This window comes from Musa acuminata, chromosome BXJ1-6 (assembly GCF_036884655.1).
Source record: "Musa acuminata AAA Group cultivar baxijiao chromosome BXJ1-6, Cavendish_Baxijiao_AAA, whole genome shotgun sequence".
NCBI lineage: Eukaryota > Viridiplantae > Streptophyta > Magnoliopsida > Zingiberales > Musaceae > Musa > Musa acuminata.
Genome location: NC_088332.1, coordinates 4,346,263 through 4,359,190, shown reverse-complemented (window position 1 = coordinate 4,359,190; position 12,928 = coordinate 4,346,263). Strand labels below are relative to the sequence as shown.

The 12,928-nt window shown below is 36.3% G+C and overlaps 2 protein-coding genes across 6 annotated transcripts; one reads left to right on the top strand and one right to left on the bottom strand.

The window, feature by feature from the left end:
* Positions 1 to 534: 534 nt before the first annotated feature.
* On the top strand, positions 535 to 5,639 carry LOC135675720 (protein WVD2-like 7). 3 transcript variants are annotated; one of them, XM_065186166.1, is made up of 11 exons: positions 535 to 772; positions 1,363 to 1,435; positions 1,980 to 2,627; positions 2,785 to 3,018; positions 3,347 to 3,390; positions 3,520 to 3,609; positions 3,681 to 3,777; positions 3,863 to 3,934; positions 4,455 to 4,565; positions 4,918 to 5,062; positions 5,132 to 5,639. In XM_065186166.1, exons 2-11 carry the CDS (start codon positions 1,400 to 1,402, stop codon positions 5,272 to 5,274), a joined length of 1,620 nt encoding a protein of 539 aa, XP_065042238.1. In that variant the 5' UTR covers positions 535 to 772; positions 1,363 to 1,399; the 3' UTR covers positions 5,275 to 5,639. The 3 variants fall into 3 exon arrangements, with proteins under 3 accessions (XP_065042238.1, XP_065042237.1, XP_065042236.1); XM_065186165.1 differs by having other exon boundaries at positions 3,347 to 3,609; positions 4,918 to 5,038; XM_065186164.1 differs by having other exon boundaries at positions 3,347 to 3,609.
* Positions 5,640 to 6,433: 794 nt separating this feature from the next.
* On the bottom strand, positions 6,434 to 12,743 carry LOC135675719 (large ribosomal subunit protein mL43-like). Of its 3 annotated transcripts, none has more exons than XM_065186163.1 (5): positions 12,595 to 12,743; positions 11,622 to 11,730; positions 9,072 to 9,178; positions 8,253 to 8,439; positions 6,434 to 6,768 (listed from the first exon to the last, which is right to left on the bottom strand). In XM_065186163.1, the coding sequence occupies exons 2-4, from the start codon at positions 11,699 to 11,701 to the stop codon at positions 8,267 to 8,269; spliced, it is 360 nt and encodes a 119-aa protein (XP_065042235.1). In that variant the 5' UTR covers positions 11,702 to 11,730; positions 12,595 to 12,743; the 3' UTR covers positions 6,434 to 6,768; positions 8,253 to 8,266. The 3 variants fall into 3 exon arrangements, with proteins under 3 accessions (XP_065042235.1, XP_065042233.1, XP_065042234.1); XM_065186161.1 differs by having other exon boundaries at positions 6,434 to 6,773; positions 12,595 to 12,742; XM_065186162.1 differs by lacking the exon at positions 6,434 to 6,768 and adding an exon at positions 6,868 to 7,156.
* Between the last annotated feature and the right edge of the window lie 185 nt (positions 12,744 to 12,928).

The following is a 12,928-nucleotide window of genomic DNA, read 5'->3' as shown; positions in this document are numbered from 1 at the left end:
AAACCACCAAACATCGAATAATTGCACATGTATGTAGGTTTTCAGTTTTCATATTTGCCCGTATAACTTGAAACTTAAGATAGTTATCTTTGCATAATTCATACACATATATATTAAGTAATCTCCATTACTGATAGTCATTGATCCAACGGCCAGAATCATCTGATTCAACGCACACCCGACTCGGAGGTTTGATTGATCCTGCGTCCAACGTTTCGGCGTTCTATTAGGCAGAGCAGCTGCTTGCTGTTTTCAGTTGGACACTGGATTTGGAGAGGCTCTAGGGTCAAATCATCGGCCACGCTAGTGACGCCACGTGTGTGAACCCGCCGTCTTCCACCGCCACCAGCTCCGTTCCCCGAACCGTGGAACAAATCACGAGCGACCAAATTGACGGTCGATATGTGATATCTCTTCGATCGACGGACGACATTCGTCCTACGTGAGATCGTGATGAAACGGTAACCGACGGACCGGGAACGGCGTTATGTGCTAGTTAATAAGACAAACGGGAGAGAAGCCGAGGACAGCAGCATACAAGTCTTCCCTTCCCTGCCTCGCTCGCTTCGGTGCGCTCGCTTTCAATCTGTAGGCATCTTCCAAGAACGGTTCTCTTCGTCGTTTTTCTTCGATCTAGATAACATATGAGAGACGAAAAGTTCTATTTTGCAACGAGCAGAAGCGACAGAAGTGGTTCTTTTGGAGCAGATCGAGCGGAGATCTTCCGGCCACGCCATCTTTCGGCGGATTTGGCCTGTTGTCCAGGCATGTGGTAAGATTTGAGGTTCTTGGAGTGTTTTACTCTGGAAATAACGGATTTTTATGGTATTTGTGTGTTGAGACTCGTGAAATGTGCCCGGATGGAGTAGTGGTTACTGGAATTTCTGCTATATTTCGTTGGGTAGACAGGGAACTAGAATTCCTGGCTTTGAGGTTTTGATTTGGGATGGATTAGATCTTGTATCCCTTTTTCTTGAAATGTGAAATGCCATGCCCTTGTATTCTTTGCATAATCTAACGGGAGATGTGACACTTGGTTTGTTTTTTTCTCTCTTCTTCTTTCCCTGTAGAGATCTGCTTAGAAAGCAGCAGTACATGGAATGCTAATATACTACCATATAAATCTGGATTGCTCTTCGTACTATGGTTCTGTAGGTGGTGGTTGGGATTGTGATTCTGTGACAAGTGTCATCTCCTTTTTTAGTAGGAATGCTGATTTAAAATGTGATCATCGCACTGAGGTGACTGAGTTTAATGTGATTGGACATGTTGGACCTTACTGAGAAAGCACAGAGATCTACAGTCTGGAATCTGGTAAATGATCAGAAATGCTGATTATTGTTTCTGTTCCCATGTTCACAGGTGTTTTTGGTGCATGTGAAGCTTGCTTCGGCTTGCCATGATGAAGGAAATTGAGGATTCCATTAGCTATCAGGTTTTGTTCCGAGCACTTCAAAATATTGTTGTGGAGCAATTGTAATACCATGACTGTATCAATGTGTATCATAACAGCTTCTTTTAGTATTCAGATTTCTAATTTGAATGTGCTACAATTTTAGACCACCTAATTGTGAACTGGACTTTATCCTTTTTGCTCATATGCCACCAAGATCTAATATATTCACATATTTGAGTTGACAACCCCTCTTGCCACACAGGAACCATGGAAGGAAAGCCAATCATTGCTTCCTGATATGATAGGTTAAATCTTTAAGTTAAAATAAGGCACGTATCCGACAACAAAAAATACTTATACATGATGTTCTATATGAAAAAGCATCATTATGCATAGTGTTCTATATCAATTTTCTCTCAAATGTAAATCAAGGGATTAGTCCATGACATGTTTGTTTGTTGTCTAATAATTGGGCTTCCAGCCATTTCCTTAAAATTTGAGCAATATACCATGATTCTGAACTGCAAATTTTCCACTTATTTGTCATTTGCCTCTTAATACTGAGAATTCTGTTTCTTGACAGGCTGAGACTATATCTTCTGGGTCGATATCATTTGGCCGTTTTGAAGCTGAAACCATGTCATGGGAAAGAAGGTCATCATTCTCCCATAATAGATACCTTGAAGAGGTTGAGAAATATGCCACACCTGGTTCAGTTACTCAAAAGAAAGCTTATTTTGAAGCCCACTTTAAGAAAAAGCCTCTTCTGCATCACACTTTTCCAGGATTTCAAAGTGAGGCCAAATTGCAGTTTGCTGAAAATTGTGCTGGAAATCACACATGGAATGTTGATGATTCGGTAGAATGTGGTGATGATGGACAAGTTGAATACACTTTCTTTGAGGCACCATTAGTATCTGATGAACATGAGGTAACAAAATGTGAACAAGAAGAAGTGTTGAGCCCGAATTTCTCGAGAGAATATACTCCATGGAACAGTGAAGAACTGTCAGACCGTGGTGCTTTTGACTATGGTGAAGCATATCAAGTACAGTCTAATATCACTCCACAGGATGGGAATGATATGCAAATAGTTGCCAAAGAGAATCATGAACATGAGACTAGTTCTCCTCAAGAATTACTTGATGGCCAGGAATTTTCTTCTAAAATTCCTTCAGATGTGAAAAATAAGACTCCTGTTTTGAACAAAATGGGAAGAATGTCTACTGAGGTGAGATTTTTAAACTCTCATTTTTCCCTAAAATGCTACCTTCATGACAAAGTTTAATAAATCAATGAATGATCTGACCATACAAAAAGTTCACTTTAACTATTTTTTGCTTTTTTTCCTAGTATTTTACACCGTTCATCTACTTCTTTGTATTAAGGTACCAGAAAAAGTTGAAAAGAAATTTGCAAAAGGAAAATTGAGGAACCAGTTGCCTGATTCACAGACTTCAAGAAAGCCTTCAACTTATAAGAGTTCTCATTCTGCTGGTAAGACATTTCCAAAAAAATTAGTTGAAGTGGAAAGGGGAGATACAGAGAAGATGCAACCACAGCAAAGGTTTCCTGCAAGAATTTCACGAAGTTCTTTAGATTCCAAAAATCATAAAGCAGTGGTAAATATTTTAACTGACTCTAAATGGAGAGCCATAAGAAAAATTCAGAACACTTAGGTTGATAAATTGCGTTTATCTAGCTTAATAAGTTAATAATACATTTCATAGAAGTTCACTAAGTATCTATTTTGTTTCTTAAATATCTTTCGTGGTCAATGAATTTTCTTATTGCGTATTCATCAAATGTTTATGAAAATAATATTATGTAGTTGTTATTGTATTTTTAGCCAGTATCTGTTTACAGGAGCAATTCGTGAACTTCAGGAAGAATAATTGGCATTTTTGTGTCGCTGTTTTTTTATTTTTTGATGGTAAATGTCTGTTGCAGGATTCAGAAAAGCTGAAAGCTAGGGTAGGAGAAGAGAAGAGAAGGTACTTCTACATGCTTATCTGGAAGCTCTTAGTAGTTTCAGCATTCCCCAATTACGATATTAATTCACCTTCATATTCACTTGCCATGGTAAATGTTTATCTTCTGTTGTTGATTTATGCACTCAACAGTGAGAAATGTATAAGTGGACATACGGTAATTCATGTCCTTGATCCCCTTCCTGGAAAATGTCAAACTGATATACAACAATCTGCGGACAGGTTATTAAATAAATCCTCCAAACTTGATTTTCTGTTTTATTGTGTCCTTTTAAGGGATATCTTTCCTGTAGATGTGCAAGGGTTCCTCTCTCAGATCAAACAAAAGTAAAACATAGAGCTGATGCTTTCAAATTTAGAAGTGATCAGAGGGCTGAAAAAAGAAAAGAGGCAAGAATTCATTATAATCTCTTTTTGTACTTTTCTCGCTATTACATATTGGATCACTGGTATTTTACTCAATCATTTGCTTTAGTTTTACATGAAATTGGAAGAAAAGATGCATGTAAAAGAGGCTGAGATGAATGAGATCCAAGCTAGAACACAAGTATGTATTATGGTCTCTTTCCTTGGAATTTTATTGCTTGTTCCTTTATTTCTGTAATTTAAGTGGAGTTTTTTTCCCCATTTTGCAGTGAAATGTTCTGTGCATGTTAGACCTTCTGCCTAAGCCTCAGGCCTTGTGACTTAGATGAAATTTATATATGTATGCTGAAAAAATATATATAATGAGCTTGGGTAGTCAAAACTGTTGCCAGATAACTGTTATTATGGTCTCTTGGTACTAATTCATGACCCTTTTTACATGTCAAATTGTCTGAATCGTAAAAGGTAAGCTCATAGGACGCAAATTTCTCTCCCAACATTTTCTAGTGACCTGTAATCCCGAGCTCTCAATCATTATTCTATTGACAACAACCAATAAATTATGATCTTGCATACTGCTATCATCATGTCTTATTGAGCTATGATACCAACCAGTAGCTGTCACTGGATTTTCCTAAAGAGAATTGCTCAGAGATTATCATCTGGTTGCTTATAAACAGAAGTGTCATGCTTTACTGCAGGAAGAAGCAGATGCTGAGATTAAGCAGCTGCGGAAGAGCCTTAACTTCAAGGCAACTCCTATGCCTTCTTTCTATAACAAAGCTGCACCGGCAGTCCTGAATGGAAAAAAGGTCCCTTACTGCCTCTTATTCTTGATGACTAATAGTTTTTTTTTATAAGCATGATAAGAAGGGGCAGCAGAATTTTTGTTCACCTCATGTTCTCTTATCACTACTACCAAAGCAAGCCATAAAATTTGTAATAGACATCAAGATGCCATGATTTTTTGTTTAAATTATTTTACTCTACTAATTGGGCTAATATATTAACGTTGTTATTACATGGTAATTGTTTTTAGTGGCATCTTATTACTTTTTATTCAATGAAAACCCGTTTCTTTGTGCATTTAGTGGCTTTTTAGTTGATACAATCAAGGTTGTGTTATAGCAGAACTGTTCATTTGTTTGTATTTGCAATCTACAGGTGGCTGCAATGCCTGCAAGCTTTTCAAAGTCGCAAAACAAGACTAGGATTTCTGCAAATAGAAACTCATATAGAGATAAATCTCCAGTCATATCTAGGATATATCGAGAGGGCTCCACTGGTGAACCAAAACACACTGATAATGGTCACTACTTTGCAGATTCTGATTGCAATTACTGTTGCTTACTTCAATTTAATGGACTTGGCAATGCAGACAACCATCAAGAAACAGTTCCTGCCAAGAAGATCCAGGCGGGGAAGAAGGACGAGAAGAGCAGGCTCCACGCGCAGCAAGGAGATGGCAGCGGAAAGAAGGAAGCGAGGGGAAATATGGTGAAAGCAGGGTCAGAAAGATGAAGGGTATCGTCGCTGGTAATATAGCAGTCCAAGTTGCATCATGAACTGGAAGTCTTTCATTTTTCCAGTTATCGATATGAGTCGTAAAGAACTGAGAGATGCAGGCGTTCCTGCTGTCTCATCTAAACAGACTAACAATCTGCCATTGCCAGTGCTTTCTTTTGAGCCACTTTTCTAAGTTATCAAAGCCAATTACCTTCTTGTATCAATTTCAAAAGTGCTGGACTTATGATGTTGGTATGTGACAAAACTCAAATAGGTATGTACATTGTTGAGCAATTTATTTAGGCCATCATGTTGATTTGTAATCAATACTTTTTGATGTTTTCAGCAAGGTTGCGTGCTCTGTGCTTCATTTCAAATAATGATTTGCCCAATGGCAAATTGACTGTTCAGATTGAGATGCTGTCTTCCTCTTCCTGATTTTTTAGTCAGTGATGTCACTGATTGTAGTCAGAAATTTACTTAGTTATAATCTGCAACTTCTTTACCAGTTAGCAAACACACTGAATTAAATAAATATTTTCTGAAATTCTCCTTGTTTCATAAGGTTGATGCATTTGCTTCCTTCTTAATTGTTGAGAAAGAATGTATCAAGAAAATAATGAATGAGATTCAAGATACTAAATTAACTTTTGGGGAAGAAACTTTACCAATTGACTTTTGGAAGTTATTTATGATGGTTCGCAGTTCTGCTGCTGGAAAGTAAGGTTACTGAAGATTATAATGCTAGAAAGATTTAAGCCTATGCCACTCAAAAATCTCTGGAGGTGTGGCCTTCTCCCATTTATTTATTCCATAATGGTAACTGCAGCAATTGCAATTGAAGAACATGATAGCAACAACATTTTAATTTTTACAAAAAATAAATAACATAAACGAAATTTAAGCATAAGATTTTATAACAATTTTTTACCAATTAAGTTAGTCAACACCTTCATCTTCTTTATTTGGTATTCTTTGTGAAAAATACCAATAACAAAGGAGAGTTTTATTGCTGACATTGAACTAAAACAACTCGATCTATCTATAAATAGTGTGAGTTATAGACGGTATGAATCCAAAGCAACAAGAAGCATGTTATCACATCATAAATACTATTATTTTTTCCCCATTACAGAAAAATAGCATTTGATTCAATTCCAGCTTTCCAACAATATAACTCAAAATGAATCCAAGACTTATTAAAGCTCAACATATAAGCCACTACACTCATACAAGATTTTTAGTTGCGATGGTTGTTTCACAGTGCACAACCCACACTAATTTTGTGTAGAGACCGCATACCCATTATACCTCACAAAAATGATAGTGGATATACAATGGATACCAGCCACAAATAGCATCACCCCGCCCCGATCGAAATAGTTAGCAACATACGTCTACATTAGATGTTGAGTACAATTTTCAAATGTCTATCTGAGATCATACCGGAATCTAAGAGAAACAACTCTCATTCAGAAACTGCACCACCAAACCATGCCGTATGCTTTACTGCTCTGAAAAATAATGTATAGATTTTAGCAACTCCGAAAAATGCATATGTTTAAAGAATAAGATGTGCCAAGAAAATGGTCAAGCAGATAACAGATATTAGATACCATAAAGTGTGACAAGCCACTACTATTACATCCAGTGTGTCACATGGAATAACAGATAGTCGACATCATCAATCATCTCACGGTGGCTGCATAATTGGGGTGCCAGGAACCCAAAATGGATGTCTCCACGAATCCTTTGGAAGACATCACATACCACTCCCAACTGCTAGTGTGCCGCTCAGCCACCATGGTGGGGACACATCTTATCTGATGTACCACAAATCCCTAAAAGGAGTTAGCCTACCGAAAACTGACATGCTTGTCTCTCGAGATGGCCTCGTCTACAAAAGTAATACCACCAATAGGATGACATCTCAAGCATGCATCATAATATAAGATACAAACAACTTCAATTTATTGGCATTCCCCACTAATATTCATCAATTAATTCTGTAAGACTTCAAATATAGCTAGTATATGCTAAAAAAAAGAAATGGTATAGGCTAAATTAGAAAGAAGATGATTAGAATAGTGATAATCTTTATATAGATACACATAAAACCAACCATATATTAAACTAACATGACTGATAGAAGATGGGCTAAATAGAAGCTACACTATGTAAGGAATAAGCAGCTCGTGTTTCACTCAAACTGGAGATCTATTGAGAAAAATATGATCAGTTTACACTACGTAATTGGCTGTTATAACTGGTCTTAAATGGTACTACAACTATCCGATACTTCCAGTCTACTACAACCAAGTCCCCATACCTTATAGGCAGGCGTCTGGTTCATTACAGACAAGTCCCTAACTGCATCAACAGGATCCAACACATCCTACAATCTACATGAAGGTGTGTTGGGGTTTGTTCAGGTTAAACTAAATCTAAAAGACAGAAAAGGTGGGCAATCTACTCTTGGGTCAATTTATGTGGCCTTACCCTTGCAAGCCAAAATACTAGGCCAAATTTATAACAAACGATAAGCATTTGTTTTCGTTTGTTCCAAAAATAATTTCTACCAAAGCGACATGAAATTAAGCACTAGAACCATGAACTAAGACTAGTCCACATAATGATTTGAACAAATCATTTTAATTTGAAAAGAAAACAATTTAGTAAAATAGAATTACTAATTTAATGAGTTACATGAGCTAGATCTGTATCTGACCAACTGTTGTGACTATGTAAACAACGCTGCGTTCGTGTAAGGTTAGACTAAATCAACGAAACATGGTCAAACCAGTCCACAGGAATTTAGTGTCAAGTGTACACTTCAAGATTACAACAGGTACTCTGGTTAACATCTTATCTGCAACCCCCATCTCTTCTCCCAACTTAACTAATCAAGTTCAACATTCAAATAACAAGCCATATCACAATAAAACCCAATAACAACAACTAACAGAAAACAGAATGCATAAGATGAGTGATACCTAAGCTCTTCTATTCAAAATTTGAGTGCAGTTGTCCATGTGCCTTGAACACTGGGATGCTTTGTGACATGCCTTGTTCTCAGTTTCACAACCTTCCTTCCTAAGGCATTCCTTAATCTGGTAGCATGCAGTAATACGTCCTCTGGCATCAAATTTTTAACACAGACCACCCGCTGGTTATGATTCTCTGCATATAAATAAAATATAGTTATTTCAGCCCCCAAAAGCAATGCTATAGTATGCCCAAACCATATGGAAAGCTTTTGATTTCTAGTGAAAGTCCAATCCTTAAATCTATCCCGATTGATGATCCTAGTTTGGCTAACTTGTTACTGTTCAGCTGGGGCAGGCTGTGAGCTACTCGGAATGCTTTGCAGGACTTCAGGTTCTCGGTCATTTGGAAGCAATTAAAACTCTGGGTGGAGCTTGTCTTCACTGACATTAACAGGGGTCACTAAAAGATTTCATAGCATAAGAATAAATTACCACCGATTGGCATAGCAGAGGGATTAGAAGGCTCAATTCTTACATACAGTACATAAAGAATAGGCCATTGCCTCAGTTCAGAACAACATATGGTAAGGTTTATCAGGGCCATTTGGTCACTAAGTTTACATCACAAAATTGTCAACACATCAGACTAAGTTACATTATTCTTTAATTGGGAGTAGTTTTACCATCACATCTATACAACAAAGAAAATCACCACCAAAATAACTGGACATTCAGGTCAACCAGATAATATGACTTTTCAGTTTATGACTTCATGTTCAACAATGATGCAAATTGTGCTAAAACCAAAAGAGATAAATATCTTACTATATAAGCCCTTCAAATGAGGATGCTGTCCACGGATAAGCTCAGTGACTACCTCTAGCTGAGGATTCTTTTCCTTAAAGACTGGCAAATGAGTTTCCATAAAGGCCCTGTCATCAAATATCAGATTAACAAAGATGACACAGACATGGAGCCTAGATCTTTTAATAATTTTCAAAATGATGGAACTGGACCACAATCACTAACGTGTGACTTAAAAGTTAAAACTATAACATATACTGAGATGACAAAAAACTCATAGTAGCTTGAATCAATTCCAACCAGTTTCTCTGTCTGCATGTCCAAACAGCAGTAAAAGCAAGTAAACATCCAAGGTATGAAACTTTGATCTTTAAGAGCAACAAATGGGTTATTGAAATTATAAAATCAAGGTTTGCAATCACAATTGATAACAATATTGACACCTTGTCAAATTGATGTTATACTAGTTACCAAATAGTAAACCTAGCTGCATGGTTCCATATCACTTAAAATAATAAAAAATTATTGACAAATGCTGAAACATATGGTCGGATACTGGTCCTTCATTGGAAAGATACATAGTGATTACGGCATACCAGCTCAAGCAACATTTGAAAACTTGGCCATTGTCATATCAGTATACTGCATTAATCAGTGTCTCACTTAAAAAACATGCTTACAGTATATTTTTTTTTCTTCTTTGCATGTGCAGCTTGGTGTATTAGACCCCACATAGGGGGTCTCACTTCAAAATAAATACCAACAAGAATCACAAATACTGGTCTCACTAAAAAAAATGCTAATATTTCATGGTTCAACTTGACGCATCAGACCACAAATAGGGGGTCAACCATCATGCCAGTTGGATGTTGTACAATCATATATCAATAACATCTCTTTTCAAACTGTTCTTTTGTCAGAATTGGCATCTCTAGAAGCAGTCTTCAAAACTTAGAGAAAAAGATAATTCACTAAAATCATTTGTTGGATAAGAAAGAGAATTCAAAGCCAATCATAGACTTAAGTGCTTAAAATCACAACCTTCATTTATGGGCTACTAGTGATCAAATATCCTAATTGAACTATATTCTAATCAAATCCAAAATATTACATAGATAAATAAGATATTTAATAAAATAATTATAAGAATAAGCAAAAAAGATAATTAATGGCTGCTATCCTACTCTCTCCCTGTTTAGGCTATCTCTACTTGCCACCTTATTTTGCTAACCAACCCTTAAAGTAGGGTCGGATGCCTAGTTCCAGCCTGGTAGATCCTGGTTCAGGCGCAAAAGGACTGCTGGCCCTTTTAAGATTCTGTTTAACCCCTATCAAGCCTTGCTTTCTTTTTCTCAAACAGAACAAAATAATCAACATAACTATCTAAGATCCTAAGCGAGGAATAATGATAATCCTGATGTGAAATACTGTGTTTGAGAAAGAAACTACAGTCACATTTAGAAAAAAAATCTTTCGGTTGTGAATGAATAAGCAGAATCAACAAAATAAAAACAACTTGACAAACTAAAGTCCTTTCCAAATGACCGCACATTCAATAATCTAAACGTTACAGAATAAGGGAATACAAAGAGGCCATTATGCTATGTATATATCAACCTATTGACCTGTGATGAGATGGAATATGCGATGAACTGTGATATGTGCTCGGGAATTAAAAGAATAATTTACTAGGACAACTTAATTGTTGTCTAAACTAAAGACCTTTCAAAACTCCATCATGGCTGCCCATGACAATTAATCTCTACCGTTCACTACACACCACTCAAGTGTATAATTATATTCACAGAAGACTTACCACTCAAGCAACAGATTCAGTGGGAACAAAAGCGGATTACATGACAACTTCATCATTGAAATGTGACACAAATAAATCTTAAGAAAGAAACATCTCTTCCATTTGGAATTTAAAGAACATTGAATTATCCCATCTATACAAACATATAGCTATCACTACTTTTTTTATTCATGTTTATGAGCATTGGACAAGGTAACTGAATCTATGCAATGTACCCTTACTTTTGCAATAAGTAAACAATAAAAGTAGTTCATAGACCAAAGGTATCGCACATCACACAACAATGCATCCTAAAATTATATGTAAATGTCTCCCATAGGGGGTGGAACATACAAAACTGTACATGGAGACATCTCATACAAAAATATAGAACATGCACATCAACATAGTTTACAATGTAAATATAAATCAATCGTCTGAAACCACATAGTTTGGCCAAAATTGCTTTGTCAAAGCTCAAAAAAAGCTATCAGGACGATTGACAAGACATTCTATGACTTACTAATAATAATATGACAAATCAAATGCACAATTGCCAGATAAAAGTAACTACTAATGGAAACCATATGCAAAAACTTTATTGAAGATATGGAATTGAACTAAGCTTGTGGCAGAAAAACCTCAAGCATTCATTGCCACTATAAAGTGATGCAAGTTAATTATCTCCAGCTATATTTCAGATTCAGAAGCCCCAAAGACAATTCAAATGGGTATTAATCAGATGGATACTCTATCAAGAATTACAGGAACAATACCTGATCCCCTTGCTGCTTCCACCCCAGTCAGAATAGCTCACTATAAGCTTCTGAAGTTGCCAAACTCCTCGCAGTGCCATCTCCTTAAAGCTAGATCACAAGATACCACCTGAAACAGAAAAAAAGAAGATTACACTTGACCACAAAGATTGCAGATAGGGGAGCAGTGCCTGATCTTCCAAATCTACATATGCATTTAGGTTATTCGTACTATGCATGATTATGAAAAATTTGTAAAAAAAAATTAATGTTTATCTATTCTTTGAACTTTGCGCAAAAAAGAAGGATCTAACCTTGCTGTGATTAACTTAGTTGAAGTTGTATAATCATTCAATTGTATTTTAGCTTCAAGTAAAAAGTATCTCAAATGACATTTTTTTTTTCATTTTCAATTTTATGTTGCATCATTTTAACTTTAAATGTTAAAATGACAATTAACATATATCTTCAATGTGGTTGTTTGGCATTTGACTACCTATTTTCATCTTCACACGTAGAAGATATATGTTAATCATCTATCTAATCAAATCTATGTTTAGAGATCAGTTATTATACCAAGAAGCTACAAGTTCAAATAGCCAAATATGTGCTTGATCGTAATGAAAATCTTGAAGATTCTTTAATCTTTCTATCAAGCCAGAAAAAAAGTAAATCGAGACACATCAAGTATGAACAGAACAACCCCAAAATCGATAAATTATCAATCGCGAGTTACAAATTACGAGACCGACAAGGTCAGTATTCCATATGCAATTCCATCTATGATATAGCAACAGAAAAGAAGTGCTCCCAAATAAACCCATTCCAGGCATCGACATGAAGCAGAACCAAGAGAACAAGCATCCTATGCCAGTAAACACGAAAACAACAGGAGCAAGGAATGAAGCAAGAAGGCAAACATCAAACCAAACCGTGACCAAGATAAGATGAAGAGAGAGAGAGAGAGAGAAGAGGAGGAGGAGGCAGGACTGACTTCGTCGGAACTGGGAGGCGATGTGAGGAACGGCGGCGCAATCCAACGTTTTGGGGACAGAAGAGGACGAGTCCGCGAGACGAACGGTACGGATTGATTCGAACCGGCATTGTTGCACCTTTTTACACATATATCCCCGCGAAGATTAGAAAATATCATATTTACCCCTACGAATTCTAATTATATACATATATATAATCCTTCGTATATTAAATACCATAAAATATGAAAATATTGATTCGAAAGAATATTTTTCGAATAATAATGTTAATTGGTATTTAAATGTCTCTATGAAATAATGGATTAAACATAAGGCTATAAACGTAAATATAAG

Coding starts and splice junctions, on each gene's coding strand:
- LOC135675719 (XM_065186163.1), bottom strand. CDS start 11,701: ATGGCACTGCGAGGAGTTTGGCAACTTCAGAAGCTTATAGTGAGCTAT. Junction 9,179..11,621: donor GGAAGCAGCAAGGGGATCAG/GTATTGTTCCTG, acceptor ATTTGATGACAG/GGCCTTTATGGAAACTCATT. Junction 8,440..9,071: donor TCATTTGAAGGGCTTATATA/GTAAGATATTTA, acceptor ATTTATATGCAG/AGAATCATAACCAGCGGGTG.
- LOC135675720 (XM_065186164.1), top strand. CDS start 1,400: ATGATGAAGGAAATTGAGGATTCCATTAGCTATCAG. Junction 1,436..1,979: donor AGGATTCCATTAGCTATCAG/GTTTTGTTCCGA, acceptor GTTTCTTGACAG/GCTGAGACTATATCTTCTGG. Junction 3,019..3,346: donor CCAAAAATCATAAAGCAGTG/GTAAATATTTTA, acceptor TGTCTGTTGCAG/GATTCAGAAAAGCTGAAAGC.